At 34.3% G+C, this 17,483-nt stretch overlaps 1 protein-coding gene across 1 annotated transcript in view; it reads right to left on the bottom strand.

Moving 5' to 3' along the window:
* LOC132546365 (alpha-actinin-like) overlaps positions 1 to 17,250 on the bottom strand; it is a 32,703-nt gene extending 15,453 nt beyond the window's left edge. Inside the window, exons 1-10 of the mRNA XM_060210079.1 lie at positions 17,059 to 17,250; positions 10,504 to 10,738; positions 8,004 to 8,090; positions 7,451 to 7,538; positions 5,832 to 5,910; positions 3,015 to 3,096; positions 2,051 to 2,136; positions 1,689 to 1,781; positions 1,046 to 1,276; positions 272 to 348 (exon numbers count right to left, since the gene is read on the bottom strand). Of these exons, the coding sequence (XP_060066062.1) occupies positions 272 to 348; positions 1,046 to 1,276; positions 1,689 to 1,781; positions 2,051 to 2,136; positions 3,015 to 3,096; positions 5,832 to 5,910; positions 7,451 to 7,538; positions 8,004 to 8,090; positions 10,504 to 10,738; positions 17,059 to 17,157 (1,157 nt within the window). The 5' untranslated portion in view covers positions 17,158 to 17,250. The remainder of the gene's footprint in view (positions 1 to 271; positions 349 to 1,045; positions 1,277 to 1,688; positions 1,782 to 2,050; positions 2,137 to 3,014; positions 3,097 to 5,831; positions 5,911 to 7,450; positions 7,539 to 8,003; positions 8,091 to 10,503; positions 10,739 to 17,058) is intronic.
* Between the last annotated feature and the right edge of the window lie 233 nt (positions 17,251 to 17,483).

The raw sequence follows: 17,483 nt of genomic DNA, 5'->3' as shown, positions 1-17,483 counted from the left end.
CAGTAAACACAAAAAGGTCAGCATTTCACTTAGTTTCACAGTATCTCTCAGCTGATATCTGTCTGCCACCATTAGATCAGCTGATCACTGACACAACAACTTTAATAAAATAATTTACAAATTTTTTGCAAATCATACAGTTAGCAATTTCATCATAAATAACAAATGAAAGTGGGTTGTAGGTTGCAATCCAATCTTTGAACTTTTCAATTGTTGCTCTGAATTTCATATCATTTGATGTCAACATATGTATAATTCACCAGGATCTTACCTTTGCAATTCAGAGAGGAGCCATTCTTCAAACCCTTTTTCTGCTCGTTCCAAACCTTTCCATGCATTAGCAATATCCTGAAAAAGTTTCACGTAAACATAAATGCAAGTCCAGTATTCCAAAAGTACCTCTATATCTGTGTACCAGGCATGTCTAGTATTCCAACAGTAACTCTAGGTCTGTGTACCAGGCATGTCTAGTACCCCAACAGTAACTCTAGGTCTGTGTACCAGACATGACTAGTACCCCAACAGTAACTCTAGGTCTGTGTACCAGACATGACTAGTACCCCAACAGTAACTCTAGGTCTGTGTACCAGACATGTCTAGTATCCAAACAGTAACTCTAGAATTGTGTACCAGACATGTTTATTATCCCAACAGTAACTCTAGGTCTAGAATTGTGTACCAGACATGTTTAGTACCCCAACAGTAACTCTAGATCTGTGTACCAGGCATGTATAGTATCCCAACAGTAACTCTAATACAGTGTACCAGATATGACTAGTTCTCCAACAGTAACTCTAGATCTGTGTACCAGACATGTAGAGTATCCCAACAGTAACTCTAATACAGTGTACCAGACATGTCTAGTACCCCAACAGTAACTCTAGGTCTATATCTGTGTATAAGACATGTTTAGTACCCAAACAGTAACTCTATATCTGTGTGCCAGACATGTATAGTAGCCCAACAGTAACTCTAGATCTGTGTATAAGACATGTCTAGTACCCCAACAGTAACTCAAAATCTATTTATGTTATCAACTACTTACTGAAACAAGCTTTCCATTTGTTGGCATGTAAGCGGGCCTGTTGCTCAGCCTAAGTCTAGTCTGTAATGTGTTGAAACTGTTTTCTAGACGAGCTTTGTCCTGCAGCTTTGGTGGTTTGTGTTTTCTTCTGTAGTCACGGAATTCCTCTAACTTTCTCTGAGTTCCAGGTAACGTGTTATCAGTTGTTCGGTTTTCCAGCCAGGGAGTTGTTCTAGCAATCCATTCCAAAAGCTGAAATAAAGATGAAATGTTTACAAGATAAATTTTGGAATCATATGCTTTGAACATACACTTTGGGTATCTATTACAGAAATTTTTTTATCCTAGTACATTTATCTCCAGAAACTACAGAAATGATTTTGATGATTAGTGCATTTTGCGTTATCTTTCATATACATTGTGTATTATATAGTTTCTTTCATTTTTTTCTTCAAATTTCATCAACAAAATTACAACCTGCTTTTAAATTGACCGAACTTCTCAAATTTCACATCGGTTCACCCTGTTCAGTTGTAATATGATCCTGAATGCTGTACAGAAATGAAATCCTAAACCTCTTTTAATAACCCACCATCTATTAGATGGTGGGCTAATTAGTGAAATTCAATTGACATCAGAACCAGACTTATAACTGTATACTTACTTCACTTGCTAATCTTTCGTATTCTTCCATTAAACGTTCATTTTCCTGGTTGACTTTCAATACTTTACAGATTCTGTTTGCTGCAGTCTCAGCCTGGGAAAAAAATCGAAAATATTAGTAAATAAAAAGCACTTCTTTGTTGGTGATCAGAGTTTTACAACAAGTCATTACCAATTACACATCGTTCTATTTAACACATCTTTCTATTTAACACATCGTTCTATTTAACACATCGTTCTATTTCTCCTTGATAATCTTTACCACAAACTTTTATAATTCATAATAATCTGTATCATGGAAGCCATGTAGTAACACCTCACAAAACTTCTATTTTAAAAGTAAGAGTGGCCTGGAGTACTGACCTGCTGAGCTCCTGAGAAGGCGTGATAGTAGGACGATACATATGCCATGACGGACCTCTCATCAGGCTTGGCGGAGTTAACCATATCTGTGGACAGAAACATTCATATTAGAGAATGCCATTTTGTACTAGATTCTCACCCTAGTTCATAGTTTTTATTTTGAATTTAAAATCCTTGTAAAACTTTGTTTAAACTTAGTCTTAGAAAGTTATGAAATTTGAATTTCATCTTTCAAATTGTCACACATACAAGCGCTTTGAATAAACACAGTGAAGCAGCCACAAATGCTAGCAATATGATTACAACTCATCAAAGTACCACACATATTTATCATATCAACATTGATCTTCCACTTTTCATAAAATTTACCTTGTTGTCAAATTGTCTGTAATATTAAGTGTAATTCTGTGTACATTACTGAGTTTGCAGAACAGTCAGCACTCCAAACAAGTTACACTTGACCAAGTTAACGCCTACATACATCTTATAGCCAGTTCTTAAGCTGCAAATGAACCTAAGCCTTACACAATACCTACATTAATATATTGGATGTCGACAAGTATCAGTATATAGAAACAGGGAACTGATTCTTACACATAACTATGTCACAACAGATTAAGTCAAGACAGATTTACAATAACAGATGTCCAGACAGATTAAAAATGACAGATGTCCAGGCAGATTAACAATGACAGAAGTCCAGACATATTTACAATAACAGATGTCCAGACAGATTAACAATGACAGAAGTCCAGACAGATTTACAAAACAGATGTCCAGACAGATTAACAATGACAGAAGTCCAGACAGAATAACAATAACAGAAGTCCAGACAGAATGACAATGACAGATGTCCAGAAAAATTAACAATGACAGAAGTCAAGACAGATTTACAATAACAGATGTCCAGACAGATTAACAATAACTGAAGAACAGAAATATGAGATTTCATACAAAAACGTACCTTCTGCATCCAACATCCTCGGGATGTCCAAGTGTTGTTCAGCAACATCGAAAGCCAGGTTCAAGTTTTCCATTGGTCTGTCCTAAATTGTCAAGTACTTAAAATGTAAACTGGGTATTTTTATTGATTTAGTTCTTGTAAAGAGTTTTCCTTCTGCTTAACAACAAACCAGTACAGTTAAACAATATATCAATACCATCAATTAAAAAAAAACTTTACTGAAAAAACTCCAAAACTGTACAACGGATTTATATTGAAAGTTTACATTAACGTACAAAGGTATGTTTGTATATAATTCTACTGAAAGGTTATAAAACCGTGATGACAACATCAATTGTTCAACCATATATATAACACATAACAGAAATGAAAAATATTCAAGGCTAAAAAAACAATATCAAATCATGCAAAAACAAATAATATAAGACAACAAAATGAATATTCATTTAACATGTATTGAACTGCTCAACAAAATCATTACAACATGCAAAGGGATGAGGTGGGAACTATCTAATGTAGGCGAGTATTTCAACGGTGTGTATTACACTATGATAATAGTGGGATAGTCTACATATCTACAATGGGACCTACAGCTTTTATTATATATATAAATACCATTTGTACTGTATTAGTAATAGCAGAAATGAGTTATGTGATTATAAATAGTGAACAAAAAGGCTGGTTTGCCGTTGTTGCAAAAACTTTCAAGAATGTAATTTATAAAAAAAACCTGCTCAACAATTTTAAAAACATTTTCGCCTTCTAAGGGATTTTTATTATTCAAATCTATCAATTTTTCCTTTAATATATTGTACATGTCATAATAAGGACAAACATCAGAATCAAACAAAGCTTATAGTATGAATCCCCTAACATACAGATTTACTTTCATTATGCCTATACTTTACCTTCAGAACTCTTTCCTACAACTGCTAAAGGTACTGGAAGTGACGTGATATTAGTGTCGACAACATACAGTGAAGGTGGGTGATTTTCACCCAGTGCTAGCCCTTGGCTAGACTCACCTTGGAAAGTTTGTGGTAATCTAATAAGTCAGGGCGATGTCTATGTATCAATGCACAGAACGCCAAACCATCTTTAAAGCTGAAGAAAATAAGGATTGAGATGGTTACATGCAGAAACAGGCAGAGATTTTAACACACTGCCGATAGGTGTTTGATGTGACCAGTAGGAGGAAAATTACACCTATGTTCTGATGGGGGCAAAGATCCTTCACACTTCACTCTCCACTCCAACATGCACACCAGTGGTTTTGTTTCTCAATACAATATGCATTAGTTACAGAATGGATAATAAATTCTGTCATTAATCTATTTATTGAAATCATAACTGATGGTTTGTAACTATTATAGTTACAAGTGCTAAATTTCCCCCCTAATTTTTCTGACCAGATGTACAGAGCTCTTGGTGTTTTGTAAAGTGTTAGAAGTCCAATAGTGTTTTGTAAAGTGTTAGAAGTCCAATAGTGTTTTGTAAAGTGTTAGAAGTCCAATAGTGTTTTGTAAAGTGTTAGAAGTCCAATAGTGTTTTGTAAAGTGTTAGAAGTCCAACAGTGTTTTGTAAAGTGTTAGAAGTCCAATAGTGTTTTGTAAAGTGTTAGAAGTCCAATAGTGTTTTGTAAAGTGTTAGAAGTCCAATAGTGTTTTGTAAAGTGTTAGAAGTCCAATAAAGTCAAAAGTAGTCTATACTACTCTAGTAATGTTATCTAATGATAAAATAAATGTTAATGTTTTAATAGTGCCTAAGAGGTTTATAATTAAAATGAAATTGACAGACAATGTAAACACCATCACAACCAGGAATGTGCAAGTGTCTGCAAAATCTGCACACCTATCTGTGTAATATGGTATAAAGTGTGAGTCACTCAGCAGATATGATGGTAGCTTTTAAGATTTTTCTTTTATCTCTGCATTATATAAATAACTAAATAAAGCATAAAACAGAAATCAGCTTAACCTCACTATAACCCTCATCTGTGTACAACCTCCTTATAACTCATAACAGTACATTCAACTGATAACAGTAAAATCTTTTTCTTTGTGTGGTTTTCTTGAACAGTGAACATACTAAAGGTATCCATTCTGTAGTATATAAAACCAAGTGTAGAACAAGCTCACACTGTGTGCTATCAAACCAGCTGGAAAATACAAGCCATGCAACAAATTGCACAAAATATGAATGACATCACACATATGAACGTCTCGTAGTTGAATGAATGGATGGATTTTTTCTGTTTTGGTGTTTATATTTCAAAATTCATATATTTACATGGGAAAAAATCTTTATATGGGTATTATGATTAAGGGTTTTCCCCCAGGGAATACTCACACCAAAAACCCATCAAAACAGAAAGAGTTAAGTGGTCATTAGTTTAAAGGAGACATAATGAGGGGTAAAAAGCAATGCTCAAGGGAGAGTGAAGTAGTGAAGGAAGGGAAGCGGTATACAAATGGGACAAATATCAAGCATGTCACACCTGGTTGAAATTTTTGGAAAAAATAATAATGTTGTTAACAAAACAAATCATAAAGTCAGCATAAAAATCAAGAGGTTTTGTGTCAGGTCGTTAATCTATGAAAATAACCATAGTGAAAAACTGACAGCTCTAATTCTCACTTTTCAAACCAGTTGTGACTACACACATCTGCATTCAGGATACTAAATAATAATAAGACATATTAGGGTAAAAAAATAATGTTATAAGGCACTATCAAAGGAGTAAATCTGCACAAAAAGTATAATATAAAATGATAATAGGGACATTCCAGGCAGATGCTGAAAGGTTGATAAAGTTACCCTGGTCAGCTTGTAATAATCTAAAAGTTCTGGTCGATGCCTGTGGATCAAGGCACAGAAGGCCAAGCCGTCCTTCCAACTGAAATAGTTAACAGCAAGCTACATATCCGCTCACATGTCAGTAAAAATACAGACCACACATTGCCTCTGTTGTCGGGGTAACATAACAATGATTTGGAGACAAAGTTTACACGGATGTTTCTTACCTAGATAATCAAATTAGATGAGTATTTATAGGTAAATAGTAAGGTATTATGAAATATTCAATCAGGTTGGTTACGTATATATGTAAATATATTTTTGTATATCACAACAAGTTAGAAAAATTGTGTGTGAGGTTTCCATGACTACGATATTATCATGACATACACATTCTCTCTTGGTGTGATATATGAAAATCTATAACTGGAAGGGGAGATAACTATTTTTTTCTAATCTTGTTTTCCTAGAGCAAGGAAGAAGAACTTGCAGATACTTTTGTATATATCGTTTTAGTCCAATGAAATATAGCATGACCTGACTAAAAAAACAAGATGTTTGTTTCTAGTAAATATGCAATATATCACAAGCATCTTCTGTAAAGAATGACTTGTCTTATCACAGAACATGTCGTGACAATAGTCAGAGAGTACGACAAGAAAAGTTATGTTATTGTTGACTTCATTCATTTCAATTATCAAGAGTAGCTCCTTCCTGATAGCAATTATAATTAAATAAACTTGGTGATGACTACTAAATATATATAGATGGATACACAACCATCACACTTGATCCTGATTCTTTCATCCAACATCTGCTTTCAGATCATATACATCATAATAGGAGTGGCCTTACAGTCTGCCTATACAAACTTGCCAGTGAAAACAGTCTCATTATGGACTCAATAATTCTTATCTGGTATTTCATAAAGAAATGTGTCAGGTTTGTCATTCCTTGTTTTTATTACTGAAGAGCTACTATATTGACATTAAGAGACCTTTGGCCATGTTGAATGTTTTCTGGATAATGGAATACTGTCTCTTTGGGAAAAAATAAGCATCATCCATTTTACTGTAGATATGTATCGTGCAATAATTTGATAAGACGATAACAAGACCTTGGTGGTATATGTGGGCAGACTATGTAGTGTCACTGTGAGATGGCCAGTGCATCAGTGTTTCAAGGTCACATATACATAAAGTGTGTGAGGTGTGAGGCAAAAATGGAAAACATCATATATAAACATGTATGTCATACAGTGGAAAAACAGTTTTCTCAACTCTCAGAAATCAACATCAAAATTCCAAAGCACCATCCACAGCCTAATTATTAAGTGAATATTGTAGGAGTCTAATTGATTAAATTCATATATAACACTGATACAAAATCCAAACAATCACAAGGATGGGTTATGATATAGATTCAACTCTTTGAAGTATAGTGAAAACTTTTTCCTCTTGCTATATTTTTGCCATTTTTTCACAAACAATAAAAAAAACTTCTCTTTACAAAACTTTTCACATCAACAAATTATAAACTTCAACAATTTAACAATATTGTTTTCATAATGTAATGTAACAATATGATACAAGACAAGCCAGTATTAAGGCATTGCCACCCTCCACGAGGAGATAGGCTACCTGAGATGGAAGTTCTGGACGTTGGTATTCTTGTAGGGAGCAGTCTTCCTCTGACACCACAGCAACAGGCCTTCCTTTGCTGTCAGCTCTACAAAATAACAAAGTTTCCATGGTTACAAACAATGAGTCTTGAAACAAGCAAGTATTCTATATTTATCTGTTGAGGTATCTGTGTATTCTTTCATCAACTATAAATACTACAAACAGAAAAGATTAATTTTCCACACTATACCAGTATGTCTAACATGTTCATATTTGCTCTTGTTCATGTAGATGTGGTAGCAACAAGTCCTTTTGCTTTAGTTTGATAACCAAACTATGTAACATTAGAGATACTCAGAAACATGCTTGACATTCCAACAAAACGTTGAAAACACCACAACTTTTTGACATTTCATTTTGATGCAATTCAATTATAGCTCTTGACACCATAATAAATGGTTCTGGTTAAATGTTTGTTAACTTAAACAATTTTTTATCGGTTAGTGGTTGTATGTTTACACTACAATCATTATTCTGTTTTCCACCAGTTTATTTCATCTGAAAACTTTACCTTCCACTGTAATATCCTGGATGGCAAACCTCAAAATAATGGTCCAAATCATACCCAGTGTCATCTTAACATTGCCATCAACAATTTCTGGAAAACAAAAAGCTGAGAGTTAGATAAGTTTTAATCCTTATCATCAGTCTAACAGCTACAGAAAGGTGACTTGTCTGTGTGTCAATACCATGTGACAAGAACTTTGAGAATAACATCCACTGAACTATTTCATACTGTCTTGGTAACGTGTTGGTGTAATTTGCTTAGATATAAATATCACACCTATTCATAGTTTTAACGCTGTATAGGAATCTTATTAACTGAACAATAATTAAAACATGACTGACTGACCAGTATTTTTTGTAGGATTTTTCCAGATGATCCCAGAGGACCATTTCAAAATTAAAGTAGGTTCTCAAAAGTTAAGCGAGTCCCAAAGGAAAAATAAAAAGTCCAGGACTCAAAATATCGGAGTCCCAAAAATCATTGACTTTGCTAAGACTACTTCTCTTATTGATTGTGTTTCACATGCTATGATTTTGTCTCTCATTGGTCGTGTTTTATGAACATACTAAGCACACAAGGCCCTCATCTCAACAACACAAGTAAAAAAAACTTCTAAGTGTGTAAACACAAAACAGCTAAACAATCTTAATGATGTGTTGGTATTACTAACACAGCAGCATTTTTTTCCATTATTAGCATTAAAGCAGTAGACACACTATAATGTGCAATCTTAATGCAATAAAAAAAATCTTTGAGTAACCCATCTGTCCCTACATTTACAAAATGGGTATACTTGTACTATTTACACACTGTAATATACCAGTACTATTTACACACTGTAATATATCAGTACTATTTACACACTGTAATATACCAGTACTATTTACACACTGTAATATACCAAACCTATTTACACACTGTGTATACCAAACCTATTTACACACTGTGTATACCAAACCTATTTACACACAGTGTATACCAAACCTATTTACACACTGTGTATACCAAACCTATTTACTCACTGTGTATACCAAACCTATTTACTCACTGTGTATACCAAACCTATTTACACACTGTGTATACCAAACCTATTTACTCACTGTGTATACCAAACCTATTTACACACTGTGTATACCAAACCTATTTACACACTGTGTATACCAAACCTATTTACACACTGTGTATACCAAACCTATTTACACACTGTAATATACCAGTACTATTTACACACTGTAATATACCAGTACTATTTACACACTGTGTATACCAAACCTATTTACACACTGTGTATACCAAACCTAGTTACACACTGTGTATACCAAACCTATTTACACACTGTAATATACCAGTACTATTTACACACAGTGTATACCAAACCTATTTACTCACTGTGTATACCAAACCTATTTACACACTGTGTATACCAAACCTATTTACACACAGTGTATACCAAACCTATTTACACACTGTGTATACCAAACCTATTTACACACTGTGTATACCAAACCTATTTACACACTGTGTATACCAAACCTATTTACACACTGTGTATACCAAACCTAGTTACACACTGTATACCAAACCTATTTACACACTGTGTATACCAAACGTATTTACACACTGTATATACCAAACCTATTTACTCACTGTGTATACCAAACCTATTTACACACTGAGTATACCAGTACCCTCTATACACTTTGTGTACCACTAATATACTGTATAACAGTATTATCTTAACACTACAAGTGTATGGGGCGCTGGACATCATTTGGTCATTAGAGATACTTGACATACATGTTTGGACTACTTATTGGTGTATCACAATTGAGGTTAGATCAGTCTTGACAATGTCCCTGCGGATATTAACCTCACACTGCTACTTATCTGTGTTAGGAAGACAGCTATACTTGATGCTTGGTATATGTCACATCTTGTACCTTGTTCAATTTGTAAGAAAGACACAATTACAAGGTTTTTTTCCCTGAATGTTTCTTTTGTTACACTATACCACTTACATGTGTAATATTTAGGTGTATAGTTTAGATATGAAGTGTGACTAGTGCCTTTGATAAATTTCAGTAACAAAATTTCTTTTTGGAGGCTAAATATTCCATCTAATCACAAATAACAACCTACATACAGATATGTACAACTTGTCTTTTATGGATGGTGACAAAAACTAAACCACCAGTTTTGTTCATCAAACTGGACCACACTAAATGTGTTGACCATCAAACTGGACCACACTAAATGTTTTGTCCATCAAACTGGACCACACCAAAAGATTTGGCCATCAAGCAAACTCCACCACTAACAGTCTTCATCTGGCAAATAACTGGATGAAATGTGTGGCTCTTGACAGTACAATTATAAAGTCCAACCACTATCTGGATTTTGCAAACAAGAATGAGTTATTAGTGTGAGAACATTTAACCGCTTGACTTCCAAGTTCAGTGTAATTGTATTAGACATATTGTCCATCTCACAGACAAAATCCTACCTTCAGCACCAATGCTGACAAGTCGAACACCCTTGCTTGCAATATAATCAAGGGCTTTGTTGACATTTGCAATTTTGTGAAACCTCATCTTTCCACGGTCAGGCTTAGGTAACTGCTCCCCAGATATAACTTCTAATAATAACATCAATTTTAATCCATTTCGAAAATCTTCTTCTATGCTTTCTATTTGTGTTCCTGCCTTCCTTAGATGGGAATTGCACCATGCTGTGAATGTCTGTAAAAGGAAATAAAGGAGAAGATTAAGGTTTAATTATGACAATTCATTTCAATATTGAATCACCTTATAGTGGCTGTATGTTACATTCATTCCAGTACAGTCAATGAATGAAAGGATTTCTCCAGGTAATGTATTTATCTGTTGTTACTTCTATAGTAATTTAATAGTCCTACTGACATGTTTTTGTTATTACCTAGGAAATGGAGCAGTATTGTGCACGAGTGTAGTCTCTGTCAAAATGAATTCCCAACTAATTCACACTGTATGAAGTGAACTGATCAGAAATGGCTGTCCCAGAACAGTTTTCAACAATATGAATTCATATATATCCCTTTTTTTCTACTTAGAAATTGTGTAAAGAGGAAGGATTAACTTTCAATTTCCAAAACCTTTAAGGTTATGTGAATAAAATTGTAAGGTCAGTCATACTGGCAAAAAGACAAGTATATATCTAGATGTAAATCTAGTTTTAAATGGTAATTAGAGTCAGTCATATATGCATTCTTTTCACCAATATACAATTTAACATTTAGGTAGCTAGCCTAGAGGGAGATTTTATAAAAAAAATTCTATTATAGTATTAACATATACATAATATTATCATATTAAACATTAATATCAGAAATTTTCTATTGGAGAGGACATACAATTAATACACAAGTGCTGGATGTTATACATGTATGTTATGTATACTTATGTCAGTGTCACCAACCTCTTGTCAAATAATATCTGGTCATGGCCGTCAAAGTCAAGGGTGCAATGATTTTCAAGGAATTATTGGGTTTAAAAATACCTTATAACCAATTCTATTGTGTAGTTATCATATCTGTTGTCACTGAGATTATGTTCTGTGTTATGTTTGAATGTTATTTTAAGTATACTAGAAAAGAAATACCACTGATTCTAGTATTTTTAGGAATTTGAGCAGGTCATGATACAGTCAATATAAGGTTGACCTGATGAATTCAGGTGTGTTGGCATCAGTGGTATGTATCTTACATAAATGTGAAATATGAAACAATAATAAATAACATTATACTGTAAATACATTACCCTTGTATCAGTAACAAATCTTAATCAAGGAAAGGCTTGTCACTGATATTTTAAACATAGGTGGTACCTGGAAGAAAGCAATTCAGTAGACAGCATCAATAATTTATTATACTAGTTTTTTTTAGAATTCACTTGAGTTTCAGATAAAACATTTTTGGTGTTGGTGTTCTTCCCACATAACCTAAACTAGAGATTTAATGGGCCAGTTTACTTCACACCAAAGCAGCATGTCTAAATGTACCCATCACGACATTAAATCCTTCCAAAATCACAGTATACTGTATTAATCAAGGCATAACAGCAGGTACTTTTTGTTTTGTCATCCTATAAAGCCATTAACATTTACTTTTTGTGCCTATGCTAAACTTTTTATTGCATACAGCAATTTAAAAGGAAACATCAAAAGTATTTTAAACAATTAGAACTATTTATTGACATAATCTAAATCTTAAAATGAGACAAACATATTTTGTTGTTTGGTTTTAGTAATATGCTCAGATTTCTCAATACTGATGATCAAGCCCAGTCTGTGCACTGTAGTTTTATTCTTATTTCACCACAAATCCTACAGAATATTGACTAAAAATACTCTAGAAAGTCTTTTCACTTATTACAATAGGGATCTTTCTAAAAAAATTTAAACACAAAGATAGCAGATGCAGAACATCAGAAAAAAGGTCATTGTGCATGCGCAAATATTTATAAAATTAGCATTTTAGATGCACATCTGAGCAGGTGATGAATTACATTACAGTCATACCATCCTTACTGAAAGATACTCCACTTTACAATAAAGCAGATAATTGAGAACTAGTGAATTTGTAGTCAAAATCATTGAAGGACTTTGAAAATCTAATACATTGACCTTGAAGGTGATCTCATAATTTACATCATTTTCCATCATCAACCTCTGATAATTTATTTCAATACGTGATTAACAAGGACCAACTTTAAATGCTTGAATGCACTTGTGTGTCACATTATAATCTATATACTGTCTAATGCCTTAAGGTAAAATAGTATCAGATGAAACCTGTGATGCCTATTAATGAAGGTATATAGCTAGTATACATTGTACAGTGGATGGTAAAAAGCTATCACTAGACAGTGGAGGACCCATCTCTTACATTATGTAAAACAATGGTAAATGATGAATTAATCTTGTATGGCATTTGTTAAATTCAGCTGTTCGTCTTACAAACATGAAATTTTTTTGTATTAACCCAACTGAATAAGATTTCAGTTTGAGGAATTTTTTATTCATAGTGACTGTACATAAATGTAGGGCTTTGTCAAAATTAAATTTATAAGGCAACATCAAAACTTTTGAATGCCATTTTTTTCCCCCTCATATCATTGGAAATTTTTTTTCTAAATTAGAACTGCCAACCTCTTATATATAATTTTTTCTGAATATTTTAACGGAGTGTAAATAATGTTTTTGTCATGTGTGGTTTTAGACTTGCTGCTCATAAACATGTGTCTGTGCACTACAGGTAAAATATATAAACATCATACAATGGCAAGATATTATTTACGATCTTCAGGACATTTACTGATACCTGACTGGTTTCACAACAACTTTACATTAATATCTTATGCTCTCTCATACTCCAGTCTTAAAGTTGATTCATTATGTCATGTAACTTTTGCCAAAAAATTAGAAAGGAATGGGTTGGGGTTATAAATGAAAGTCATTTTGACCATTTCAGTTCTCATAATTGTGCTTGAAAACATTGAGCTAACAAAATTCTTCCTGGTATGTGACTATGACTACTCTTTAATGCAGAAACATGTAATCATGGGTTATTGAAATATTGAACAACAGATTTCACAGTATGATTTCCTGCTAATTAACAAGCCTTTCACTAGCAATCTTTGTTTACTCAATAATTATACTGTCAACTCCAATTGTACACCACCGATCAATGATTGCTTTTAAATAACACTAATCCTACAGCTACAAACATTAAGCACCTGTATGAAAACACATGGGCTATTTTTTAACCTGAAATACCTGTAAACCTACCAATAGTAGCTCTACCTGTATGAGAACACATGGACTACCTGTTAACCTAAATAACAGTAAACCAACCTATGGTAGCTCTACCTGTAGAAAATGCATGGACTAGCTTTTAACCTAAAATACCTGTAAACCTACCAATAGTAGCTCTACCTGTATGAGAACACATGGGCAAGCTTTTAACCTAAATAACAGTAGACCAACCTATGGTAGCTCTACCTGTAGAAAACACATGGACTAGCTTTTAACCTAAAATACCTGTAGACCTACCAATAGTAGCTCTACCTGTATGAGAACACATGGGCTAGCTTTTAACCTAAATAACAGTAAACCAACCTATGGTAGCTCTACCTGTAGAAAACACATGGACTAGCTTTTAACCTAAAATACCTGTAGACCTACCAATAGTAGCTCTACCTGTATGAGAACACATGGGCTAGCTTTTAACCTAAATAACAGTAAACCAACCTATGGTAGCTCTACCTGTAGAAAACGCATGGACTAGCTTTTAACCTAAAATACCTGTAAACCTACCAATAGTAGCTCTACCTGTTTGAGAACACATGGACTAGCTGTTGACCTAAATAACAGAGCTAATAATACATCAGACTGAAGTATAACTACTGTGTGTATCATCCTGGTCAATGGGTTCTAAATCTACTAAAATAGCCCATCAGCAGACTTTGTGTTTGTGTACTAGGGGTATTTTTTTATTTCAATGTTATTCAATGTAGAGTGGATGATATATGAGTCAGGATTTTGGTTTTATATTAACATCCTATAAAGACTATGGTTATTAAAGTGGGGGCATGCCTACACAGTATTACATGATGACTATCTCAGGAGGAGTGCTTATTGACATTGTATGGATCATTGTTCCAAACATAGGTGAAAATCTTATTCTGGGGTAATAGGGAACACTGATGAATACTGAAATCCAGAGGGTTACAGCAAGTGCACTACTGTATACAGACAGTACTAGACACCAACATATTATATGTGTAACTATTAGTAAGTCTGTCTGTGTGGACACCCATGTTACAGCAAGTATAAGACTGTATGTAGACATCTCTATATATATGTAGCTGTCAGTGAAGAGTTATCAGGAAATTGAAACTATTGAGACATTTTATCTGTATTGTACTTATCATCTGTACAGGCACATCATCACAGATTGAGACTGTGTATTCAATGTTCTTTTTTTTTTAACTGTTCACGTATCATGCTAATAGATGATGTCATATTGACACACCTACACAGTGACAAAGTCTACAGTTGAACACATGGTTCAGCTATGAATGGAATGTGATCAAAAATTTGTGTTTAAAAACATAATATCCTGTTTCTGATAACCTTTGTGTCACAGCATTTTACCTACAGCTAGTTAGCATACCAAGATGTCAGTCAAGTGAACTAATACAGTTGTATGGAGTATTACTACATTTTATGTTCTCATGTAACTGTTTTATAGTGTTTGTCTATCAAGAATCTCTATCTATGCCAGCAGACATGCTTTTAGGAAATTATCCCTCTGAACTACCTTACAGGCTGTCAAGTTGGAAATCTGCCTCGTCTGATGATAAATATACTTATATAAACAACAAACTTTCTATACATAGTACGCCTACAAACAGAATAATGCAGATGCACAGAAAAGCTAAGTACACAGGGAATAAGCTGAGTTAGCAATATGGTTTCACTCAGTCTGGATAATGGCATATGTTTGTTACAACCCACATTAACCCAACTTGATTACATCACATCTCAAGATCATACCTAACTCATCACAGCATTTCTTGGCTGCTAAACCTAGGATTGTGAATCTTAATATTCAATAAAATCCATAAATTAATTTTATATGACTTCCAAGCTCAAAGTGATTTTTATATTTCATTTTAATCTTTTCTACCTGCAATTTTGTGAAAGTTAACTGTTTTATGTATAGTACATAGTGAGCTTCAATTTAAGGAACCCTCAATGCTGGTCACCTTCTGGTGTGCTTATGTAAATTTGTTATTTTCAATTACTAAATGGGAAACAGGCAAAAATGTTGTGCAATTCCAAAAAATGTCACTTTATGCACATGTTTGTCATGAGTTGAAGGACATAACTTTTAATGAGATAATGTATCTCATAGAAAGTACTATTTAATACTGTAACCGAGTAAAATGCACAATGTCAGTTTTTAGAACTACATGGGGGCAGTGCTTCCCTGGTTTATAATGCTGATTGTAAGTAATACACTACAATTAGGAGAATATACACTGATCCCCTGCAAATACCATCCGATCTTTTTCACCCTACCGATGACACTACTGTAATGACTTACAGGTTTGCCAGCTACCTGAGGTGTGGATTCCCCCAGGCTGCAGCCTTGTTTGGGCATGGGCTAGTCCATTACGTATGCTTCACACATACATAATATTACAGCCTCAGTACTAACTTTAACGTGCAATGCTTGAAATTACAAAGATTTATGTACACCAAGAATACTGAAATAGCTAGATAAAACGGAACAATGACGTTGTATACATGAACTATTCACGGAACTATTTCTGGTATGTAATATTTATCCACATGTCCGATATCTTGCACTCCACTGGGCATGCGTACAATGAACTACCGGTGTGATATTTCACTAGGTGCCACTGTCAGTCACCACTTTTCTTACCTTTAACGCCCTACCTGTACCTTACGACAATATACAGGTTGAAAGCAATATTTAAATAAACCAAAGCAACCAAAATTGTATAAAGTAAGATTTCTTCAATGACATGATTAAATGACCGGGCCCGATGTAATATTCCAAACGAAGGAACACCTATCCTTGCTAAACAAACAGGACAGCACTTGTTCAACTGCTACATACATCCACAACGCATATCCGTAGTGCACGAATGAAGGAAACAACACAGTTTTTTGTGCTTTTGTTAAATAAGATTAAAAATTCAGCTGCACACGCGGTGATTAATCCATTATGAGATTAACACACTAAACTCCGCCCTATTTATGTCGCTTCCTTATATGGCTACCATATTTGAAAAACATGGCTGCCACAAGCCACAACACTGAGGCACTTCGGCTTATAACTTTCCCGAAATTGTTTAATTCCACTTTACTCCACAAAGAGCGTAGTCTTATGTGTTGACATGACATGTATAAGGGAACTGGGTCTACAATCCTGGCGTACTTTACAGAACAAATAGGTAGAATGCCGGGTGATGACAGCAGGGAAACTGACCTTTTTCTGTTGCTTTTCCCATGCGGGATCTAATAATCCCTCTCTATCCCATTCCTCTTCTTCTTCCATGTAGCCATCCTCATAGTATCCGTCCGCCATTTTGGCTCCTCTCTTCGATGTTAGACAGGCAATGAGCGAAGAGTACGAGAGAAATTTTCAGATGGTATATCTTCTCGGGGTCTCTCTTTCCACCCCGCCAGAGGTAATCGATCACGTGACGACTTCCGGAGTTGTTCGGGTTTTATTCTCTCTTATCATAGAAACAATACTGTTCGGAACATCTCTGACAGCATCAGTGCTGTGTGTGATACACGTCCTTCCAATGTGGAGGCCACTCCCCCTTTCTGTAATAGACTAGTCCTATTTCAGACGAAACAAGAACTACTAATATACATATCACAAGTGATTATTTCTCAACAGTTGAA

This window comes from Ylistrum balloti, unplaced genomic scaffold (assembly GCF_031769215.1).
Source record: "Ylistrum balloti isolate Yb309-2 unplaced genomic scaffold, AGI_CSIRO_Ybal_v1 Utg369886, whole genome shotgun sequence".
Classification (NCBI taxonomy): domain Eukaryota; kingdom Metazoa; phylum Mollusca; class Bivalvia; order Pectinida; family Pectinidae; genus Ylistrum; species Ylistrum balloti.
Note: the sequence above shows the minus strand (reverse complement) of the source record. Positions and strands in the feature narration are given on the sequence as shown.